This window comes from Petromyzon marinus, chromosome 20 (genome assembly GCF_048934315.1).
Source record: "Petromyzon marinus isolate PM22_M1 ecotype Great Lakes invasive population chromosome 20, UKy_Petmar_22M1.pri1.0, whole genome shotgun sequence".
Taxonomy (NCBI): Eukaryota; Metazoa; Chordata; class Hyperoartia; order Petromyzontiformes; family Petromyzontidae; genus Petromyzon; species Petromyzon marinus.
In genome coordinates this window covers 210769-235541 of record NC_133686.1, presented here as the reverse complement: position 1 = coordinate 235541, position 24773 = coordinate 210769, and the positions used below count along the sequence as shown (strand labels likewise).

Here is a 24773-nt window from a genome sequence, read left to right as displayed (position 1 = left end):
GGGGGAGAGACACGGGGGGAGACACAGGAGAGACAGGGGGAGACACAGGGGGAGAGACACGGGGAGAGACACGGGAGGAGACAGGGAGAGTCACAGGGGGAGACGGGGAAACACAGGGGGGAACAGACACAGGAGGAGACACAGGGGGAGAGAGGGACAGACACAGGGGGAGACATATAGCGGGAGAAAGGGAGAGATACACGGAGAGACACGGAGAGAGACACGGAGACACAGGGAGTGACACGGGGAGAGACACAGGAGAGACACGGGGGGAGACAGGGAGAGTCACAGGGGGAGACAGGGGGAAACACAGGGGGGGACAGACACAGGGGGAGACACAGGGGGAGACAGGGACAGACACAGAGGGAGACATATAGCGGGAGAAAGGGAGAGATACACGGAGAGACAGAGGAGAGACACGGGGAGACGGAGAGAGATATGAGGATACGGGAAGAGACGAGGGGAGACATTGGGACGGAGACAGAGAGACACGATATCTCCGATACAAACACAGGGCGAGATAGAGACACGGGGAGACAGATGACATTGAGTGACAGGTGGTGACAAGGGGCCGCAAGAATCAACGGGACAGTGGAGACAGACATGGAGACAGAGATGGGGAGACCAGAATAATGAGGAGACAGGGAACACAAGAGTGTAGGATTCAGAGGAAACAGCGAACACTGGTGATAGAGGTCTCAGGTAGTACGGGGAGACCAAATGGTATCTCCCCATACACCTCACCACTCCCCTCTCGCACCTCTAAACCCCTCTCACCCTCAAAGACGTCCACGCTCCTGCACGCCACATCGACAAACACTGCAACAACTTCGCACCTCTACTCATCTCCACAACCTCCACGCACACCCCTCTCACACCTTGGGTAGCCAGCTTTACACTGTAGACCAACCCAAGACAGATTTCTCCCATCAGCCTCGGTCAGGAATCGGCAATCAAAATAAAAGGAGACTTTTTTTTAATTCGGTAAAAAAACCCACTACATTTCAAGAGCTGCGATGCTACCAACACCCCCCTCATAACACCTCGCCACGGATCACTCGGTCGTCCGAGGCTCGCTCCGCATTGAACCATAACTTCGTCTCGGCGTTTGGGGGAGCCGGGCCAGTCCCCCGTGTCCGTGAGGCTCGGACGCGATGCGCTCGTGCCGCCGAGCCACTACGAACCTGATGTTGCCTCGCGATCTGTGACCTCAATGACCTTATCTGCAGCAGCTGCTGCTAAATCCACCGCATTAAAGCACGCATCGGAGCGGGGGATCTCTGGCGCTGTGCCAGCCCTGTGACCGACAGGGCGGGGCCCAGTCCCACCGACTTCAGTACGGACGGATCTCGCGTTCTCTCAAGCCATCCTCTTGCACATGTTCCCGTTCCTCCAACTACAGGATCTGACCCTCTACACCGGTGGATCCAAACATTTTATGGACCCGCAGACCACTCTCAACCCTCATACAGTTTTCACGGACCACCATGGAGTAAAAACATGGTTTAATGAAATAGATCTTATCTGCAACAGCTCCGCAGACCACTCTTCCCAGTCTGCGGATCACAGGTTGGGAGCCACTGCGTTACTTACGTGACCCACCCCCCAACGCACAGACCTGTCACCGCAATCGAAGGACCCACACAATCTCTCATCTATCCCCTTGTCCGTTTTCCGCTCTTCACGCGCGTTCACCAGGGACACGCACGACCACCACCACAGGAAGACACGCCGATAGAGGTGAACCGTGATCACTTGGTCGTACAACAGGCTGTACAGGGTCACCAGGCGAGGTGTGCAGCGAATCCAGGTCATGCGAACGCACTCTGCTCTACCAGTAATCACAACAGTGGAAACCACACTGGAAATCTGTTGTCGGTGCCGCAAAGAGCGATTTTATTGACACGCACTCGGCAACCATTCTGCTCCACCTGGGTTTTTTGAGGATCACTCGTCATGTGGCCATCGTGCTGAATGCGCTGAAGTTCATTACTTCCATTGACAGGAGGTCATTTGAGTCGTCCAGTCGGCTGAAATGATGACCCTAACTGCCCGGGTTTTTCTGACACCAAGTGGCTTGAGAAGGCAGTGAGTGCATGAGACCTCATTTAATAAATAAATAAAAGTTTCATGTGAACGTTGCCCTTCAATCCCATGCAGAGAGATTAACCACTGCTGTTGGCCTCTGGCGACCGTGCCACGAGCAGAGCGCGCGCGCCACAAAGCCCGGTGCATCGGAGGCATCGCCTCCCAACCCACAAATTCCCACGCAGCATCGCTGGACTCCCAGCGCCACGCTAACTTGGCTCTCGTCCGCAAAACTCCAGCCCCCCCCCGTGCCTCCTTTGCGCTTCACGCGGCACACATCCACGCTCTGCAGGGTGCCACAGTGATGGTGTGCAGCGTGGTGGCAGTCTCATTTGCGCTGGGTTGGAGGAAATGTGGATGCTGGAGTTCCTGGTGCCCCCAGAGGCCCTTGAACCGGCTGTGGTTTTTTGCGGGCCTCCACCTTTGCAGGGGGCACCAGCTGGTTCCTCTTGATGATCTGTAGGGCCATCTGTGGGTTACCTGCTCACACAGCCACACACAGAGTTTGATCATTCGCCCTATCCAATTAAGACTGTTGAAAGCATTCATGCGTCAAACCCTGTCTGTAAGTAACAGGAACGCATAACTTGCACGTAAGGACGATCCAATATAATCAATATTTAGTAGAACTGACAAAATTGATCCAAGGGTTGCCCAAAACATGGCGATAAAAAACAGAGCTAAGAGGATACGCTTTGCCAACTAAGGCGATGACATCACACGTCAAGTGCCCATCTCTCTCCAGATGACATCGTGTCGTGTGACATCTTCTTGCGACACACCATGAGCCATGTCTCAGAAAGCGAGAGAGAATCCACACATGTGCATGAATTTTTCCCTTGTTTCATATAACAGACCACAATTCTCTTCATTGGTGTCTTTTGATATCATTTGCCACAACAGATATCCGGCATGATTTGAAAACAAGCAATTCCTATTGTATAGCCGCGTTACACAGGCCGTGTATCCCGGGCTGTATGACCGTGAGTTTGAAATTTTGTTCATGAGAAAAAAATACGTTCGAGTGACTTTCTGGATTGCCGCTAGAGTGCTCTACTCACATCACTGTCACTTTAGTCACTTTAATAGAGCATGCCTGAAGATCCTTAAAAGTATTTTATTTTCTTTACCAGCGTTTAAAATGAATATCGCACAGCTGGGATATGCAGCCGAAGTACGGATCTGCATGCGGAGCATTGTTTGTAATACGTGCTGCAAATTCCGTTAATCGAATCAGCTTGAGCGTTAAAAAGGTGTTCTCAGAGGTAGTGACGGAGGCCGAGCGCCGTCAACGCCGCCAAGCCTCGCGTTACCATTCTGCAGCTCCAGGTAGACGGCGAGGAGGATGGCTTCAGGTGGCACCTCCCTGGGCGGAATGAGCAACGTCGCCTGCGCAGCACAAAGCAACACAATTCAGCACAATGCAACATGGCGCAATCAACGCAACGCAGCAAAACGTAAGACAGCACAACGTAATTCAACGCAGCAAAACGTAACACAACACAATTCAATAGAATGCAACACAATTCAACCTGGAAAAACAATTCAACACAAAGCACAACACAATTTAATGCAACACAGCACACCACGTTCCAAAGCAATTTGACACATTCCACCAGCTCGCAGCCCATTATGGAGCATGCTCATTTCAGCAGCAAGCCACAGGGAGAACGGTGGTGTTGATGGTGCTGGTGCTGGTGTTAATAGTCTTGGTAGTAGCAATGTACTGTAGTACTACTGGTATTTTAGTGGTGGTGTTGATAGTGATGGTAGTGTAGTGGTTGTGTTGGTCGTTATGGTATCAGTACAATATCAGTATTGGTTGTAGTTATGGTGATCGTGTACTGCTATCAATGTTGGTAGTGAAGTAGTCATCTTGTATTGTTAATAATGGGTCTGGCAAAACAACCACCACCCCCTTGATGGTTGTTAGACTGTAACACTGTCGTGTGTTGTGAGCAATGCCATGGAGGAAATGCTGACGCTAATTGGCTCTTTACCCGAAAAGTGCTCGCAGCCACCCGCCAACTGGGGCTATGGACAGGTACAAAAGAGATGGTAAACCTTCCACCTTCAACTAAATTACCAAAAAAACCCAAAAGAGAGATGAAAAGAAGCTTGTACCAGAGGCCTCAGGGGTACAAGGCACCTGGCCAAACCCCAACAGAGGGCGGAAGAGCGACGCCGACATCAACGAGCGGAGCGCCAGGCAGTTAAAATGCAACAAAGTCGGCAGAGGGGAGCGCCATATGGTGCATCTATCAACCCAGTTAACCAATAACACCTGCGTCTGTCCCATGACCTTCTGCTAGCGAGCCTTTGACACTTCATTTGCCCTGAAAGTGCAACTGGCCTGGGCAAAAGCGATGTCGTGATGTCGGCACCACTTATTGACGAATGGCAGCTGTTGTTGTCAGTAGTGCTGGTGGTAGTGTCAGGAAGAATGTCGTGTTAGTGTTGGATGAGAGGATGGCGTGAGTTTATTGGCAGTGCTGGTCATAAGGGCGGCCGCAGTCATGTGACTAGACAGCTGGCAGTGCCGCTCATAGCACCACAGCAGGACCGACCTGCTGCAGGCAGCGGCGCGCCTTGTCATACTCGCTGCGCAGGCAGTACGCACTGCCCAGGTTGAAGAGCATGGTGGCGCGGGCGGCACTCACAGAGCTGGGGTAGCACAAGGGGGCCAGCTTTCCATCTGAGATGGGGGACATGGACGAGAAAGCGAATATACACAGCTGCCAAAAAACTGAAACTGCAACGGTGCATTCCATGGGAATGACAGACGTGACACACGCGTCCAATAAACTTACTGTTTTCCATGGGTTCATTCTCTCCCTTGTCGCCACCTGAGGATGGAATAAGAATAATTAGGGTAATGTAAGTGCCAGCAGAGGCTCGGGTTAACAAGAATCAGCTCCCAATAAAAACAAAGACACAAACACGCGACCACGCATGTACCTTGCTCGAGTTCCGTGGTGGGGATGCCCAGAGACACGTCCGTCACGTTCTCAGGGTTGAGGTGCGCGATGGCGTCTGAGATGCGGTCCAGCGAAATGAGGGCTTCGGCTGCATACAGGTGGCCAAGGAACCTGCGACGACAACAACCACTGTAAAGCTTAACTCCGGAAAGCCGCATCGCCGTCACCCCGACCTCGCTTTCCCCTGGTCTCGTCCCAGGGTAGGAGGACACGTAGCGGCCTGTACCCAGACAACAGAGGCAGACCACGTGCCTATCTGTCGGGCACAAGACCCTGCCTTGCCACAAGGATATGCCCTCTCCATCTTCGTGAAGACAGAAGAAGAAAAATAAAAGCACATGAAAGAGGAGAGAGCTAGAGACAGCCTCTGTACGACCAGCACAAACAAAAATGTTGATGAAGCCCAACCTCTGCTGTCTCTTTATCGGCGGAGCGGCCTCACGTGGACAATATACACCTCATTGCAATGACCGTGTTGCTCAGCCATACAAACATCAATGTTAGACACAGATACAGTGATGGAAAAAAGTATTTGATCCCCTGCTGATTTTATGTTTACCCACTGACAAAGAAATGATCAGTCTATAATTTTAATGGTAGGTTTATTTGAACAGTGAGAGACAGAATAACAACAAAAAATCCAGAAAAACGCATGTCAAAAATTTTATAAATTGATTTGCATTTTAATGAGGGAAATAAGTATTTGACCCCTCTGCAAAACATGACTTAGTACTTGGTGGCAAAACCCTTGTTGGCAATCACAGAGGTCAGACGTTTCTTGTAGTTGGCCACCAGGTTTGCACACATCTCAGGAGGGATTTTGTCCCACTCCTCTTTGCAGATCTTCTCCAAGTCATTAAGGTTTCGAGGCTGACGTTTGGCAACTCGAACCTTCAGCTCCCTCCACGGATTTTCTATGGGATTAAGGTCTGGAGACTGGCTAGGCCACTCCAGGACCTTAATGTGCTTCTTCTTGAGCCACTCCTTTGTTGCCTTGGCCGTGTGTTTTGGGTCATTGTCATGCTGGAATACTCATCCACGACCCATTTCCAATGCCCTGGCTGAGGGAAGGAGGTTCTCACCCAAGATTTGACGGTACATGGCCCCGTCCATCGTTCCTTTGATGCGGTGAAGTTGTCCTGTCCCCTTAGCAGAAAAACACCCCCAAAGCATAATGTTTCCACCTCCATGTTTGACGGTGGGGATGGTGTTCTTGGGGTCATAGGCAGCATTCCTCCTCCTCCAAACATGGCGAGTTGAGTTGATGCCAAAGAGCTCCATTTTGGTCTCATCTGACCACAACACTTTCACCCAGTTGTCCTCTGAATCATTCAGATGTTCATTGGCAAACTTCAGATGGGCATGTATATGTGCTTTCTTGAGCAGGGGGACCTTGCGGGCGCTGCAGGATTTCAGTCCTTCACGGCATAGTGTGTTACCAATTGTTTTCTTGGTGACTATGGTCCCAGCTGCCTTGAGATCATTGACAAGATCCTCTCGTGTAGTTCTGGGCTGATTCCTCACCGTTCTCATGATCATTGCAACTCCACGAGGTGAGATCTTGCATGGAGCCCCAGGCCGAGGGAGATTGACAGTTCTTTTGTGTTTCTTCCATTTGCGAATAATCGCACCAACTGTTGTCACCTTCTCACCAAGCTGCTTGGCAATGGTCTTGTAGCCCATTCCAGCCTTGTGTAGGTTTACAATCATGTCCCTGCCATCTTTGGAGAGCTCTTTGGTCGTGGCCATGGTGGAGAGTTTTGAATCTGATTGATTGATTGATTGCTTCTGCGGACAGGTGTCTTTTATACAGGTAACAAGCTGAGATTAGGAGTACTCCCTTTAAGAGTGTGCTCATAATCTCAGCTCGTTACCTGTATAAAAGACACCTGGGAGCCAGACATCTTTCTGATTGAGAGGGGGTCAAATACTTATTTCCCTCATAAAAATGCAAATCAATTTATAACATTTTTGACATGCATTTTTCTAGATTTTTTTGTTATTCTGTCTCTCACTGTTTAAATAAACCTACCATTAAAATTATAGACGGATAATTTCTTCGTCAGTGGGCAAACGTACAAAATCAGCAGGGGATCAAATACTTTTTTCCCTCACTGTAGGTGTGAAGCCACCTTGATGAAATGCTTCATGCTTGTTTCTCGTCACAGTTTTTTGAGTTTATCACAGCTCTTGCTGGAGCCATCACCCAAGCTCAGTGCCACTGGGTTTCTGTTTTTCTTTTGTTTTCTTATTTTATTAAAATATTTCACCTAGATAATCCCGAGATGTAACGTTTCATTTGCAAGACTGTCCAGGCTGCCAACTGGCACGTAAATAGATACAAATAATGACCTGTACAAATTCTAAATCTATAACCTATAGAGTTCGCATTTATACAACAAAACATGCACCCAGTCACAGGTTATTAATACATAAGATGATTACATTTATCGCAATGCACTCTAGCTGTGAGAGTTGCATATTCTGTGCGCACGAGTTTTAATTAGAGATTTAAATAGGCCGAGACTAGCGATATGTTTCAGTGTGTCTGGGAGATCGGTGTCTGTGGGAAAGCGCGCCTATTTTGGGGTTAACTTTCGGGACACTGAAATGGTTTTTAATCATACATATGTATGTATGTATGTTGAACTCTTTTGCACCATACTTAGTCAACCGTGGTAATCGGTGCACCGTCATCACGAATGGTCATGCAATGTTATGGTAACAATGAGACCAACTCGGATCAGACGGAGGGAGAGAGGGTATGGGCGGTGGAGAGTGACTCACTTGAGTGAGCCCGAGAGCTTGGGCTGCTGCAGCAACTTCTGCGCGTGCTTGAGGGCGATGAGATTGTCTCCCAGCGCCAGGGCCACGTACGCGCTGCAAGCCAGCACCGAGCACCTGCCGGCACCATGGGAAAGTAAGAGAACGCACAAGGATGCACAAGCGCACATAAGCATGCACGGGCACACACCAGCACAGGGCACACACAAGTGCACAATATCATGCAACGATACACATGGGTACAAGAGTGAACAAGAACACACGTGCGTATGCACAAGTCAACATGAGAACACATGAGCAAACAAGTATACAAACATGTACAAGCAGACAAGTACATGAACACACGTGCGTACTGATGAGCAAAGGAGTAAATTAATGACTGTTTATAGTTAAGGGAGGTAACTGGAGTGCCCGAAGAAATCCCATTCATGTGAGGGGGTACCCCTCAATCCCCGCACAGTTGGAACACGGATGAACTTAATCCACTTGCTACACTCCCATACCCTGTCAAGCCAGGAGATGGCGACCTCGCAAGCCCAGCCTGTTGGTAGTTGTACAAATTTGTGTGATCCACCAACCCTTGCCTCCACAATGCAGGATTACTTGCGTGCAGCATGAGCACCAGCACCTGGCAAAAGTCATACCTTAAATTCTCGATTTCTTGCCTCTTGAGCGGAGACGACGGGGGTGCAGAGCGCGAGAGCTCCACCTCGTGGCTCTTGCTATAACGGGACAAGTCGCCACACAGGGAGCTTGAACAGAGTACTGTATTCACAATAGAACAAAGCTTGCATCCACGGGGTGGACATTCCAGTTTCAGAGCAAGTTATGACTGGACAGGGTACGTAAAGAGTGACTGAGAAGAGGTGGCTTCTTGTGATTGGCCAAGGGGATTGACCAATCCAGAGAGAAAGCTGTAACGCCCACTCTCGTAAAGGGAGAACGACTCATGGGTGCGTGGAGGAACAACAGACAAGCAGGAGAGCAGCCACGCAATGAGCTGGTACCAACAATTGCGCAAGTTCTGCAGTCCTCTATATACTAAGATTTAATCGAGCATTTAATGAGTATTTACATGTGGGAGGAAACTGGAACACCTGGATAAATTCCACAAGTGTAAGGGGGGAATACTATCTCGTACAGATGGGACAGGTGGAGTCCACATTTGCTCTCCTGCCGTCTCCAGGTGAACCAGGGAATGACACTTTGATGCCCACGGGAAGGCAGTTTCATAAGATTTGTCCATTCCACCAACCCTTGCCTCTAGAGTGCAAGATAACATGTATGTTGGCTACATGAGGTGTGAAAGAAGTTCAACATACATACATAAAAAGGAGGAACCTGGGAGTTTAGTTCTATATTAAAATCAGCAACAGTGGTAGGGACAGCAGCAGCAGAGTTTCTTCACTATCAGCAGCAAGAGGGCGAGCTGCTACCATCTCAGTCAATCAAGTGAAGGAATCGTGATGTTCAATGAGCAGCCTCGGAGGCTAAATTCTATTCCTATTTTTAGAATAAGTTGAGTACAATGGGTTACATAGATACTATAGCCATATGAAAGCTAGCACCCGTAGGACTTAGGTCTCCGAGTGGTCTATCATGAGACTTAGGAGAAAGTAATTGGATAAGAATGAGAGACTCAATTGAAGAGTGGCAAACAGCAACAGAGGATAAGATGTTAGGGGTAGTGTCAACTCCGCTAGGAGCTCCTGCTACAGATTGAGGTGATGGTACTTTAAGAATTAGAAGCTTTATTCTAATTTTTCATCATTTTTGATACTGGCAAAAAGGTCCCATAGATATAGATAGGCTCTACTAATTGGCCGAGGGGATTTACCAATCCAGAGAAAGCTGGGACTATAAGAGGAGCCTCAACTTGGGTGTTCCATTTAAGCATCGACTCCTCTACATCAACTTCGGCAGCAGCGGCAGAAGCAGCAGAGTTTCTTCACCATCGACTACTACTGTTCTGCACTGCGTGGAGAGTGAAAGTTACGATAGGTGAATAAAAGTTATCAGCCGTAGAACTCCGGTCTCCGAGTGGTCTATCACAAGTTCACCGATACACGACTGCACGTCAGCCGATGAAATACGATCTTGGCTTTTTACCAAGCGTCGAGCCCTAATCTCCTACACGTGCACTGTCCCACGGCCGTAACTGTGATGTGATCAGATCTCATGACCAAATTTTTCCTGCAGTCGACATGTGTTGGGCTCTCTTTCATGGGCACAGCATAAAGCGTTACAGCCAAAGAGCGGATATTTGGTTGCAGAAAAAGAAAATGATAAGCCAGGGAACCCGTTTTAGGTGTGTGTAGAAAGCGTCTATAGCAGGTACCTTGCCCCTTCACTGCTGTCGCTGCCTCCTCCTTCAGGGGCTCCCACCCCCCCGATATCCCCCGCCAGCGTGCCCCTCCCCTCGCGCTGCTCGTCGGGCAGCAGCAGCAGCAGCGCATTCCGGAGACAGATTCCAGCAAACTCCACGCTGGCCACGGGGATCGCCGCCGACTGCCCATCGGGGCTGCCACACGCGCACAGCACAAACATTTGTCACACCGCATCCCCATCTGTATCTTCTGAAGAGGAGACTATCTCTTCGATGACTTCCACTTGCACTTGACATCTATTCTCATATGTTTACAAATGAGTGCATCAATCACGCTGAATTTATTTGAAATGAATGTGATTTCTATTTGCTTCACTGTTGTACTTATTTTTATATTACTGCTTTTGTCATTTTGGTGACCCAGGTCAATCTTGCAAGCAAAACTCATCCTGGCCTCTTGAGGTCTCACCTCGATTAACTTAATAAACTTGACAAGTGAAACGTAAATGCCAAGCTGACGAACCTCGATTCATCATACTCGGGCACAAGACCTCACAGCCGAAGAGTGATGTGCACGATTAGATTCCAGCAGCTCCCTCTGGAAACGTATTTCCTGCCATCCAGGGTTATCATCATCATCCAAGGTCAATCCACTGCTGAAGGCCTCTCCAAGCCACCACCATTTCTCACTATTCTGCGACATAATAATCCATACAGCACCTGCCCACGTGATGATTTCATTGCTCCATTTCTTCGGTGGACGTCCTCTCGAACGCATTTCATTCCTTGGCTGCCACTGTAGTTATTCTTGACCATCAGCCATCTCTTTTAGCCTAGGCCCCCATACTCTTCGTAATAGTTTGAATATTAACCTGCTCTCCAATCCATGTGTTCCTCTTTCTGTCACTCTCCAGGATTTTTTCCTCATTTTCGAAAACGACCGCTACTGAAGCACAAGTTGTACGGAGCAGGTGGCAGGCACTAACTATGACGTGTTCTTGAGGCAAATTGGCGCATAGCTTTTCTTTATGAATGACAGCTTTCCAAAAGCACTCCACCCAATCTGATCTCATGCACTTTACCAACCATGGCGGTCAGGGGCCCTGAAAATGCAAGTGTGGAGTGACTGTCTGCATGTTTAGAGGTCCCACCTGCACACAGAGTTCTGTGTGGAATGAGACACGAGGATGATCTTTCGATGGCAGCCCTGCCCCATCATGGAATGCACGATGCCTTTTTTGTTCTGCAGACTCTTGGCTTCGTGCTCTGAATTCTGTATGGACAGAAACACCACAGCCACCCAACATTGTAATCACTCACTCGAGGCTCCCACACAGAGCCAGAGCATGAATACCTAAGGATGTCGACCAAAAGCATGGCACCGCTTGTGTTAGCATTGAAACAAAGCATAAGTGAAGAGACTGCACTCACTTTGCTGGCGATACCATGTCAAACAAAACTTGTATTTAAATAATGTGTTCTAATTGAATTCAGCGTAAAACAGTCAAGTTGATTGATGAGTGAGCACTCACAAATTCAGTCGTCACTCGCTCACTGGTAGTCAGTCGCCTCATTATCTCTCTTCTATCGCTATTACCATTGTTAGTGTTTCCGTTAACGTTAATCCATTCCTCCACCCATGTTGAAGACCCGGTCTACAGGCAGTTATCTCATCCACACCGCTTTCAACCACCACGCTGCACGTCACAACACTGCTCTTTCTGCTTTTTCCACACACTGCCATCTCTTTTCCTAAGTCCTTATAACTTTTCTCAATTTAACAATCTCGTTAACTCTTTATCTATTACAACTTCACTTGTGATGTTTGTTGCTGGCCACTTGACATTTAGGGCCGTTGCTCAATAAATAATGGCATTAAAAAAAGATGCACATCCTCACACACGCACAAGCACACGAGCACACGCACACAGTCACAGACCGATGAGCAAAGTGGCACAGCAAGCAACTGGAATAGGTGAGACACGCGTCCCGAGGTGTCGTGAGCGGGGGCACCCACCCGCTTGCCAACAGCAATGCAGCACTCGGCGAGACGCAACCAGAGGCGTGGGTTACTGTGGTGTGCCGTCACCGCCTCCACCAGGCAGTCGAAGGCCGCCAGTGGCCGCCCTGTCTGCAGCAGGAGGATGCCGCAGTTGTAGAGCAGCTCGTAGCGTCGGTCGGCCATCAGGGTGCAGAGGGGCGGCCCAGAGAGGCGCTTGCCTGAGGGGCCCACTGTATTGACAGCACAGACACAACACAAAACACAACCTATATACGATACATAACCCATGCATTCAATCTGCAAACGAGCCTTCCTCAAAACGTATGCAAAACACCTGACACACCACACACAGAAGCCTGCAAAACACGCACCTAACATGCCTCACACTACGCACACATAAGACTACACAACACAAGGTACGCAACACACAACATCACACACAAGCTGGCCGAGGGGCATCCCAACTGAGCACCTTGCTTGAGTAGCTGGGCGCAGGTGTTGTCATTCTCCTGCAGCGCTCGCTTGAAGTAGAACATGGCCATGTGGTGCTTGCCCATGGCGTGGTGGATGCAGCCCAGGTTATTCCAAAACATGCAGCGAACGCATTCTCCTGGACAACGGATAAATAGCACGTGGAGTCACACCACATCATATCAACCCGCACCCCACAGTAGCAAATGCCACACCACGCCAAGCCACATGATACCAAATCAAATCATTAGTATACTCTTTGGTTTATTTGGTAAAGTCACGTAGGTAAAAATAAAATAACAAAAATCACGACATTTCGGCTACAACACAAGCGGCCTTCATCAGGTGAAGGGACCGGACTGTCCAGAGGACAGCGTTGGAGTGAAGATAGCCAAGCCCAGGTCGCGTCCTTTAAGCTGTGTGGGAGGAAACAAAAAACGCCTTGACAAAGGAATTAGCATAACAATGATGTACTGGACCGGCACGGTGGGGGGGGGGGGGGAGTTTACATAATGTTGGTGTGAAGGGAAATAAGCTGCTGTGAAAGTTTGGGATACCACTACTTGAATAAATATACTGTACCATTGAAAATTAGTTTAATGTTTGGTTTGATTTAGAACATCTTTCCAATGATTGCTTAATTTGAAACCATCCTCTCGGTTGAAATTGTGTCTGTGTTTGTAAATCTGAATTGCCTCGTGGATAAATCTCTGATAAAAACCCGTGGGTTTGCAGAGAACCTTGGTATCGGAGAAAACTATATCGTGATCACCCACAGCGTTGTAACAGTAATCAGCTACAGCAGAAGAATTCGTTCTGCCGTGTTTCAAATCTGATTTGTGCTCGCGAATTCGGTCAGAGACATGTCGTTTCATCTCCCCAATATAGCAATCACCACAGGTGCAGCTCAATTTGTAAACCCCGGGGTACTGTAAGTCAGGAACGACATCCTTCACGGAAGGGATCAGGTCACGGATTTTGTGTACTGTATTGAACCGGACCAGGATCTTGTGTTTGTTTAGTATTTTGGAGATCTTTTTAGTACCGCCTGCTATATATGGTAGTGTGATGGTTTTGACCGGAGTATAAAGTGGTTGTTTCTGTATGGAGGGAGAAACAGCTTGGCGGATGGTACGGTCACAGTATCTGTTTCTCTTGAGGGCCAGGTGTACATGTTTTAATTCACTGGTCAGGTGGTGTTGGTCCGAAATGCAATGTGCCCTGTGGTATAACGTTTTGATGAGATAATTATTTTGAGCTGGGTGGTGGTGGGAATCAGGTTTCAAGTAGGAATCTGTGTGGGTGGGTTTCCTGTAGACAGAATGCCCCAGTGAGCCATCAGGTCTCCTCTCAAACAGAACATCCAAGAATGGTAGCTTGCCATCTTTCTCCACTTCCATGGTGAATTTGATGGTGGGATGTCTAGAATTGATGTGGTGTAGGAAAAGGTTCAAAGCTGGGAGGCCATGTGGCCAAATGACGAAAGTATCATCAACATATCTCTTCCACAGGGAAGGTCTGAGGGTGGAAGTCTGGATGGCGTCTGATTCAAATTTCTCCATGAAAACATTGGCTATCACTGGTGATAAGGGAGAACCCAAAGGGGTACCCTCATTTTGTTTGTAGAAGGTGCTATTCCAAGTAAAGTAGGTATTGGTGAGGCAGTGTCTAATCAGCGCAGGTGTATCAGGGTCTAGTCCATGTTGCACCAAATTTTCAATTATTTCAATGGTATCAGGTACCGGGACCTTGGTGAACAGGGAGACCACATCGAAGCTGACAAGGATATCGTAAGGGGACAGTACAACGTCTTTGAAGAAGCCGATTCACTTTCAGTCAAATACAAAGCTAACCTGATTTCTAAATTCAACCACCTATCGAAGAAGAACCCTGTCCCACATATAACAAAACTAGACGTTAACAAAATCGTCATTAATCAGAGTAGCACCCCGACTTCGGAAAATCTGAAAACAGTACTGGCTAGAGGGCTAAATTTTGCTGTTACCCCGAAACATATTCCTGTAGATGATATCATCTCTCAGGTCGATGTGGCCCTTAAAGGCATAGGACACATCCAAGCAGACGTTGCGAGAGCTGAAATAGCCACTATTCTTAAGAATGCTAAGAAACCCATTAGCAACATCAGCAAAAATGAATGCTCTGAACTCGCGAATTTAAAAAACAGAAGTGATATAGTCATCCTCTCAGCCGACAAAAGCAACGCTACTGTAATTATGGATAAAGATTCGTACAACAAAATCCAGAACCTACTCAACGATGGAAGTTACTCAAAAATTAAAAATGACCCTACTAATAGCCTAACTATAAAAACCAACAAGATCATCACAAGTTCGACCTCCCTAATCGAACCAACTAAACGTCCCTCCTTAAAACCTTCTGCTGCAAGACCCCCTAGATTCTATGGTCTCCCCAAGATTCATAAAGAAGGCACTCCACTACGACCCATCGTATCCACGATCAACTCCCCTACCCATAAGCTAGCACGTTTTCTGTCAGATACCTTGCTGCCTTTCACTGGCAAGACCGCCTCAGCAGTACTTAACTCAGCCCAATTGGTCTCTATGGTCAAAGACGTTGTACTGTCCCCTGACGATATCCTTGTCATCTTCGATGTGGTCTCCCTATTCACCAAGGTCCCGGTACCTGATACCATTGAAATAATTGAAAATTTGGTACAACATGGACTAGACCCCAATACACCTGCGCTGATTAGACACTGCCTCACCAATACCTACTTTACTTGGAATAGCACCTTCTACAAACAAAATGAGGGTACCCCCATGGGTTCTCCCTTATCACCAGTGATAGCCAATGTTTTCATGGAGAAATTTGAATCAGACGCCATCCAGACTTCCACCCTCAGACCTTCCCTGTGGAAGAGATATGTGGATGATACTTTCGTCATTTGGCCACATGGCCTCCCAGCTTTGAACCTTTTCCTACACCACATCAATTCTAAACATCCCGCCATCAAATTCACCATGGAAGTGGAGAAAGATGGCAAGCTACCATTCTTGGATGTTCTGTTTGAGAGGAGACCTGATGGCTCACTGGGGCATTCTGTCTACAGGAAACCCACCCGCACAGATTCCTACTTGAAACCTGATTCCCACCACCACCCAGCTCAAAAGAATTCTCTCATCAAAACGTTATACCACAGGGCACATTGCATTTCGGACCAACACCACCTGACCAGTGAATTAAAACATGTACACCTGGCCCTGAAGAGAAACGGATACTGTGACCGTACCATCCGCCAAGCTGTTTCTCCCTCCATACAGAAACAACCACTTGATACTCCGGTCAAAACCATCACACTACCATATATAGCAGGCGGTACTAAAAATATCTCCAAAATACTAACCAAACACAAGATCCTGGTCCGGTTCAATACAGCACACAATATCCGTGACCTGATCCCATCCGTGAAGGATGTCGTTCCTGACTTACAGTACACTGGAGTTTACAAATTGAGCTGCACCTGTGGTGACTGCTATATCGGGGAGACGAAACGACATGTCTCTGACCGAATTTGCGAGCATAAATCAGATTTGAAACACGGCAGAACAAATTCTTCTGTCGTAGCTGATCACTGTTACAACGCTGTGGGTGATCACGATATAGTTTTCTCCGATACCAAGGTTCTCTGCAAACCCACGGGTTTTTATCAGAGATTTCTGTCGTAGCTGATCACTGTTACAACGCTGTGGGTGATCACGATATAGTTTTCTCCGATACCAAGGTTCTCTGCAAACCCACGGGTTTTTATCAGAGATTTGTCCACGAGGCAATTCAGATTTACAAACACAGATACAATTTCAACCGAGAGGATGGTTTCAAATTAAGCAATCATTGGAAAGATGTTCTAAATCAAACCAAACATTAAACTAATTTTCAATGGTACAGTATATTTATTCAAGTAGTGGTATCCAAACTTTCACAGCAGCTTATTTCCCTTCACACCAACATTATGTAAACTCCCCCCCCCCCCCACCGGTCCAGTACATCATTTTATGCTAATTCCTTTGTCAAGACGTTTTTTGTTTCCTCCCACACAGCTTAAAGGACGCGACCTGGGCTTGGCTGTCTTCAGATCCAACGCTGTCCTCTGGACAGTCAGGTCCCTTCACCTGATGAAGGCCACTTGTGTTGTGGCCGAAACGTCGTGATTTCTGTTATTTTATTTTTACCTACGTGACTTTACCGAATAGAACCAAAGAGTATGGATCCTTGCAGTCACGAAAGCTTCAAATCTAGAAATCATTAGTATGTTCGGTATTAATCTTGATTTGAAGCTTTCGTGACTGCAGTAATCCATACTCTTTGGTTCTTTCGGTAAAGTCACATAGATAGAAAATTAATAGATCACGACGTTTCGATCGCAACACAAGCAACCACAGACACAGCAGGAGAACTACATCAGCAGAACTTGCTGTGTTTGTCTCACCTGATGACGGTTGCTTGTGTTGCGATCGAAACGTCGTGATCTATACATTTTCTATCTACATGACTTTACCGAAAAAAACAAAGAGTATGTTCGGTATTTCCACCATTTTTATCGTGCATGGCTATCATGAAGGCGCTATATTTCACAGATATAGTCTGTAGTAGTTTTAGTTTCAAGTTCAAGAGAATTTTAACAATGTGGGAACTAACAAAAATTGGATAGCCTCATCTACAAAAGTGAGGGTGCGATGTTACGTGTAATCTCACCTGCGCGGGTAATTTTCAAATTTGGAAAATTTGATCTATTTTTTAATGACATCACAGGAATGTTCACTGTGAAGCAGACGGCACGTGTTTCATGTTGAATGCACCCGCAGCATGAACCAGTGTCTCACCCGTCTTGATGAAACCCGGGTGCTCTGTGATGTTGGCGCTATTCAGAAGTTTCACAGCTTTGCGGTAGTTCCCCCTCAGGTACTCAAAGTTGCTCTTCAGGAAGAGCGAAGGGATCGACTGGGAGAAGACAAAAACGTTCAGTGTTTTTTCTCTGATTATGGAAACAAATAAATACCAGCAAAACAGGTCATGTGTTGCCTTCGGAGTTCGGCTGCATGTTGAGCATTTCCTCTCACAAGCTTTCACCACACACTACTGTAGGCATCTTGAGGAGTCGCGCCACCACCCCCCCCCCCCCCCCCCCGTAGCGTGTGATGCTCACAGTAGCATGTGCCAAAAGCTCAAGAGAGAATATACTCCAGACCACACTTGAATTACGAGAGCTTGCAATAACCTGCGTGCAAAACATTTGACATGTTGACTCACGTTGCCAGACGTGTTCATCACAGACTTTATCTCCCTCTTGCAGGCTTTCAGGGACCTCATTTGGAGATAGGCCCTCACTTTGTACTGGAGATCACACGCACAAATCAGCAGTGGCAGCGCGATGAGATGGATGAGTTAGGCGTAAAATGCAAACATGTAATCAATATCTCTACGCTAGGCTACTCATGATATTCAACAGCATTATTACAGTGAACATGTACATATTTCAGTGAAGCTTTCAACTTGCATTAAAACGGTATTTAATAACGATTACATCCCAGAGTAAATAAAAAAACCCCTAAGATTGTCATGATCTCTATTTTGGCTGGATGGCAGGTTTTTTTTTCAAGTGTAAATCAATAAATCTCAACAATGTCAATGATCGCCCAGTAAAGGACTCGGACATCCTTTCAGAAATATAGGGCTGGTGGCCTTGGTGAAATGAGCATTGCATTTACAAATATTGAGAGGCACCCATGTCCGTGTCCATGAGCCTTTACAGAAGCCGACTCTACCTGATGTATTTTTGACCGAGTTTGTTCATTGGACGAGGTGTCGAGTTTCTGGCTCCCAGCATCCTTGGCGACCTATCGCCAGCACACGTTCCAATCGAGTATCAGCACATGGACGTAGACGCCAAAACTGCCGCAGTAACACGCCAGGCATCATCATCATCGTTGTGTCGGTGCAGTGAGAGGGACGCTGTGCCGTACCTCCCCGGCCTTTCCGTTGGCATTGGCGCCACTGCCCTGCGAGCTGAGCTTCTCAAGTACGGCGAGCAGAGGCAGGGCCTTCTCTGCCTGGTGTGTCACGAGGTAAAGGTCCATGAGCAGGAAGCTCACTGCGCGCGCAAATCGCTCCTCTGCACGCCCCGCACGTGTAAACACACGCACACACACACACAGTAGTGCACACAGCAACGACATTTGGATGAGGCCAAATCGTTTTTCTACTCAGATAAGTAAGTGGGAATGTATTCGTAAATTTGAATTGCGAGTTTCAGATTTAGGATGGCGATGTGGCCCAGGAGTAGCGCATTCACCGCTTGTTGCAGAGGTTCACGGTTCAAATCCAGCGGCTGCCCTGATGAATACTGTGGGTGTAATAACCTTGATACTACTACGCTCTGTCTGACTCACAGTGCCCGTTAAAGATCCCCTGTTATTCCAAAGTTTAGGCCATTGTGTGCTTCAAGATAAAATGTTGCCACATTCGAAAATGACCTGCATGTTAAGCAATTTGGATTACACAAAGCAGTAATAATGTTCCCAAACTGACAGACTAATACCCATGGTCCCTCATCACTATCGTGAACACAAATGATTTCTTTGCATTAGAATATATTAGAGATGAAACTCCTGGTTTCGCGTTATCTCCTCATTAAACAAAATAAACTTAAAACTCCAAAATGAGACATTTTGAGACAAATGAGACATTGTGGAGTTTTAAGGACAATTTCAGATCTTTTTGGAATGTTCTGGTTTTCCAATTTGTGGTTTTCCAATAATTTCCAATTTGTTTTTATACAAAAAATAACTTAAGTTAATGATAGTGGTGTCACCCAATGGCAGGTGATGCCACTTTAGGTGGGCAAGTGACATCGTATGAGTGAGACCACATTCCTAAGCCACAACATGAGACATGAGTCACAATACAACTGCCTACAGCTGAACTGGCTGTCACCTGGGATTGTTACTATTTCTCAGAGCGATGTACAATAAGAGAAGCCTTGTCTTGGTGTCACAGAGATGTCGTGAAGTGCGGTGGGTTGAGAGATTTCCAGGAAAATTGTCCTGTGAAGGGTGCGAATTGTTCAAGGACTGTGTGCGGGCTCACCGAATGGCTCAATGAACTGATAGAGGCGCTCCACGACAGCAATGGCCTGGTGGTACTGCTTGAAATGGCAGAGCAGCACGGCCTGGTTATAGAGCAGCGTGCCATTCTCTACGTCCTCCAGCCCATCCATCTCTTCCGCTGTCGAGTGAACCTGGCGAGTGGCACATTGGGTATGGGAGTGAGCACGCCTCACGTTTCACTCCATCAAACGCCGGGGCACAGTGACGCTTGGGATCAGCCGCACCGTAAACTCGGAAGTACAGGTTATGCAGCATCACAGCATCTATGATAACACGTTACAAGCATGTCCATATCCCTGATCTCTCTTGTGTACAGCTGGATGCTCGCAACTTAAAACTCTACATCCAGCTTTAGCCAAAAAATGAATTCTGTTTATAGACAGTGGATTGCTTCAATGTCTTGGGTGCATTTTCAGAGTTCACAGTGGGTCGCTATAGCCCATTGATAACATGGCTTAGACATAGTGCGTTAGAAGCTTGCTTCAGCGGTTTGCGGTTCGAATTCAGCAGGCCTCCTTAATACTGCAGGCGCATTAACCATAAGTATGCACCGTCATCTTCACAGTGGTTATTAAAGATCATGTGATGTCCTTATAATTAGAGCATGCCATTGCATTACGTATGTATGTTGAACTTCTTTCGCACCGTAGGTAACCAATAATGATAATTGGAGGTGCGTCATGGTCCACATTTTTCAAGTTCGAAAAATCTTCCAGAAAATGTCTTCATCGGGAAACAATCATCGCTCCTTATTGTAAAAACTTAGGACACTCCTGAAAAAGTCTTGAGACTCATTGAGGCTTTCCCAGTTAATCAGTAAAATAATGATATCTGTGAGTGTCTCTGATTAGGAACTGGAGGTTGGCTGCACAAGCCAACAGCAGTGGAAGCATGTGAACAACCTGAGAGCTAAAACAATTCAAGTGACACAGCAGTTCCATGGCGATGCTGTCTGTCAAACTCAGAGTCAATACTTGAAGTTAGACCCCGAGTTTGTTCCTTTTGAACACATGGATGGTGCCGCATGCATGACCAACGTCCCGGGTGGCGGTGGGCCCTCACCTGCATGCGAACCTGCGCAAGGCTGTGGCGGAGGTCGTCGGTGGCTGTCTGGCCACTGCGGTAGAACTCGGCCACGGAGCGGTTAAGCTGCACTTTGTGATCATCGCGCCGCAGTTCGCCGAGCGAGGAGAGCTGGGCCAGGCAGCTGTCGTACTGCCCAACCTGTCCAAGAAAGATACAAGCCATGGCTCGATCCTACATAGATCACTAACCCCAACCAACACCATGTAGACCAAACGCGACGTGAACACCCAGCCAATAAGGATAACGTTGTTGGTGATGTTACTTCCCTGTAATTTTGTGCTACCGGAGTTATCTCATGAGAGAAATACAATCAATTCGGATTTCTCGCAGAGCACTGCAAACCCTTCATGTTAGGGAACAGCCCACTATAGTGGATGATATCACAGAGCTCCCTACAAGATCCCTTCGAGTAGCCTCTGGTCCACATAGTAAGGCGCACAATTTTCCACTCGTGCTACAAATCCGAGTAATGTCCACCGCATGACAGTAAAAATTCATTTTTTTTTATGATCAGAGCTAGAATTTCGCCAAAAGTATTGGAGATTTTGTAAATGTCATTGTTTTTGCGTGCAGTCACGATTAACTGGGCTGAGACCATCAACTCAATGCACGTGAGAACCAGGTTGAATCACATACAGCTAAACCCTGGATCCAAACCCAGGATCCCAGCGGTACCAGCTCAGCGTTCTAACTTCTGGGCCACCCGGCGACCTTGAGCAGTCACAATTTTAACACTGCACACCGAGTAGATTTTACTTTGAAGAGCAGCAGGACGCGAGCCTTCAACAGATACTGCACCTAGCACCTGGTGTACAATGACTCGTGGCTGCATATCGTGACTGTACAGTGACGCTTCCGATGTGAGCATCTGCTCTACCTCGAAGGCGTCGAGCGCCTTCTTGGCCAGATCCTTCTCCTGGCTGCTGATCCCAGAGGAGCAGCTGGTCCCGTCAGACCTCGCATCTCCGCCTAGCTCTGCATTCAAGGGTAGAGGGTTGACAAGTGACCCGTGATGACGGCGGTAGTTGGTGGTTGTGATGATGAGAGGTTGTGTATAATGGTAGTGGTTGTAATGTGTAGAAGTGGTTGTGATGATTGTGGAGTGATGATGACGATAGTGATGATGGTAGTGGTTGTCATAACGGTGGTAGTGATGTTTTTCTTCTTTGGTTCTTTCGGCAAGGTCACGTAGAATGAGAATAAAATAATAAAATAACAATAAAATTCTCACGACGTTTCGGCCACAACGCAAGCGGCCGTCTTCAGGTGAAAGGTACAGACCTGTCGGGACGACAGAGCTTCAATGAACGATGTTAAGATTCGTAGCGACTTTTAAGCTGGTTGGGAGAAGTGAGGCACCTTGACAAAGGTGTTTACATATCAAATAGCTGAGGGATTAGCTTGACTGGTCACAGGAATGGCTATGTTAAAGTCAAAACCTACACATCCACAGAGGCAACTAGTAATTTAGCATTGAAATAGCTAAGGGATTAGCTTGTGCAAATAGCTGAGGGATTAGCTTGTGACTGGTCACGGAAATGGCTATGTTAAAGTCAAAACCTACACATCCACAGAGGCAACTAGTAATTTAGCATTGAAATAGCTAAGGGATTAGCTTGTGACTGGTCACAGAAATAGATGTTAAAGTAAAGGCCTACACATCCACAGAGCTTCAATGAAACGCTGTTAAGATTCGTAGCGACTTTTAAGCTGGTTGGGAGAAGTGAGGCACCTTGACAAAGGGGTTTACATATCAAATAGCTGAGGGATTAGCTTGTGACTGGTCACGGAAATGGCTATGTTAAAGTCAAAACCTACACATCCACAGAGGCAACTAGTAATTTAGCATTGAAATAGCTAAGGGATTAGCTTGTGACTGGTCACAGAAATAGGTGTTAAAGTCAAAGCCTACACATCCACAGAGGCACCTCGTACATGGACGCCAAAGGGGGTGATGATCAACGTTTAATGGTTTAACAAGGTGAGAATCTAAGATGATGATGATCGTAATGGTAAAACAATATTTAATGATGGCGATGACAGTATTGACGGTGATGCTGTTGAAAGTGATGCCTCTGGTATTGATGTTGCTGTTGATGATAAAAACTACCATGACTATCACAACCATCATAATCACTACAACCATCACAACCATTATTCTCATCATCATGAGAGTAACATCTTTCATGGTGATTGTGTTTATGATATTGACGATGATGGTAATGATGGTCACGATGTTGATAAGCTGGTAACCATGTGCACGCTGCTTCCGTGAGACCTCACCTCCTGAATCAGCCATGTGATCTGCAGACAGCTCAGGAGTAACTCAAGAATAGCTTGAGCTAATTGCTGTTGGAGTAAGTTACGTTATTAATGATCTTCTTCTTGTTTCACGTCGATGTTGAAGTGACAGATTGGCGATGTTAAGGTAATTGTATTGCTGAAGTGATGGTGCCGATTATTGCATTTATAATGGTGATGATGTTAGAGATGCAGGCACAGTGGTATGTATTATGTAAATAGTATTGATGATGCTGTCAATGTGGGTGATGTAGCAATGGTATTAATTAGGTAATGATGATCTAAAGAAGCTGTAATGTTGATGTTGTAGATGTCAATATCGGTGAAGTAGTGAATGACATTGAATGCTGATTAAAGTGATTGATGTAGTGACAATCGAAAGTTGCTGATGATTGTCTGATTAAACAGTGATGTTGTGACAATGTAGACAGCGTTGTGACGATGTAAACTGAGCGTTGTGACGATGTAGACTGGGTGTTGTGACGATGTAGACTGGGAGTTGTCACGATGTAGACTGGGTGTTGTGACGATGTAGACTGGGTGTTGTGACGATGTAGACTGGGTGTTGTGACGATGTAGACTGAGTGTTGTGACGATGTAGACTGGGTGTTGTGACGATGTAGACTGGGTGTTGTGACGATGTAGACTGGGTGTTGTGACGATGTAGACTGAGTGTTGTGATGATGTAGACTGGGTGTTGTGACGATGTAGACTGGGTGTTGTGACAATGTAGACTGAGTGTTGTGACGATGTAGACTGGGTGTTGTGACGATGTAGACTGAGTGTTGTGACGATGTAGACTGGGTGTTGTGACGATGTAGACTGGGTGTTGTGACGATGTAGACTGGGTGTTGTGACGATGTAGACTGAGTGTTGTGACGATGTAGACTGGGTGTTGTGACGATGTAGACTGGGTGTTGTGACGATGTAGACTGGGCGTTGTGACGATGTAGACTGGGCGTTGTGACGATGTAAACTGAGCGTTGTGACGATGTAAACTGAGCGTTGTGACGATGTAGACTGAGCGTGGTGACGATGTAGGCTGGGTGTTGTGACGATGTAGACTGGGTGTTGTGACGATGTAGACTGAGTGTTGTGACGATGTAGACTGGGTGTTGTGACGATGTAGACTGGGTGTTGTGACGATGTAGCCTGGGTGTTGTGACGATGTAGACTGGGTGTTGTGACGATATAGACTGGGTGTTGTGACGATGTAGACTGGGTGTTGTGACGATGTAGACTGGGTGTTGTGACGATGTAGACTGGGTGTTGTGACGATGTAGACTGAGTGTTGTGACGATGTAGACTGGGTGTTGTCACGATGTAGACTGGGTGTTGTGACGATGTAGACTGAGTGTTGTGACGATGTAGACTGGGTGTTGTGACGATGTAGACTGGGTGTTGTGACGATGTAGAGAGGAGTCTAACGAAGAACCCCGAGTTCAAACGCAGGCCTTGAGTTTACCCACGATTCATCGAGTCGCTTCCGCCCTGGACTCCCCTGCCGGAAGTGGATGAATCCACTATACGCGGGGGGGGGGCAAGGGCGGGTCAGACGTTACAGTCAATAACTGTCTGCCGCTCGCACGTCT

General features: G+C 47.2%; 1 protein-coding gene across 3 annotated transcripts; it reads right to left on the bottom strand.

The window, feature by feature from the left end:
* Positions 1-1868: 1868 nt before the first annotated feature.
* CNOT10 (CCR4-NOT transcription complex subunit 10) lies at positions 1869-24753 on the bottom strand. 3 transcript variants are annotated; one of them, XM_032957844.2, is made up of 19 exons: positions 24651-24753; positions 21758-21855; positions 20857-21018; positions 19775-19925; positions 18652-18800; positions 18454-18525; positions 17939-18022; positions 17512-17629; positions 12651-12788; positions 12194-12408; positions 11328-11449; positions 10189-10371; positions 8495-8572; positions 7854-7967; positions 5047-5177; positions 4899-4934; positions 4656-4783; positions 3402-3477; positions 1869-2568 (listed from the first exon to the last, which is right to left on the bottom strand). In XM_032957844.2, exons 1-19 carry the CDS (start codon positions 24655-24657, stop codon positions 2417-2419), a joined length of 2214 nt encoding a protein of 737 aa, XP_032813735.2. In that variant the 5' UTR covers positions 24658-24753; the 3' UTR covers positions 1869-2416. The 3 variants fall into 3 exon arrangements, with proteins under 3 accessions (XP_032813735.2, XP_032813737.2, XP_075924312.1); XM_032957846.2 differs by lacking the exon at positions 24651-24753 and adding an exon at positions 23164-23303; XM_076068197.1 differs by lacking the exon at positions 24651-24753 and adding an exon at positions 23164-23303 and having other exon boundaries at positions 20869-21018.
* Between the last annotated feature and the right edge of the window lie 20 nt (positions 24754-24773).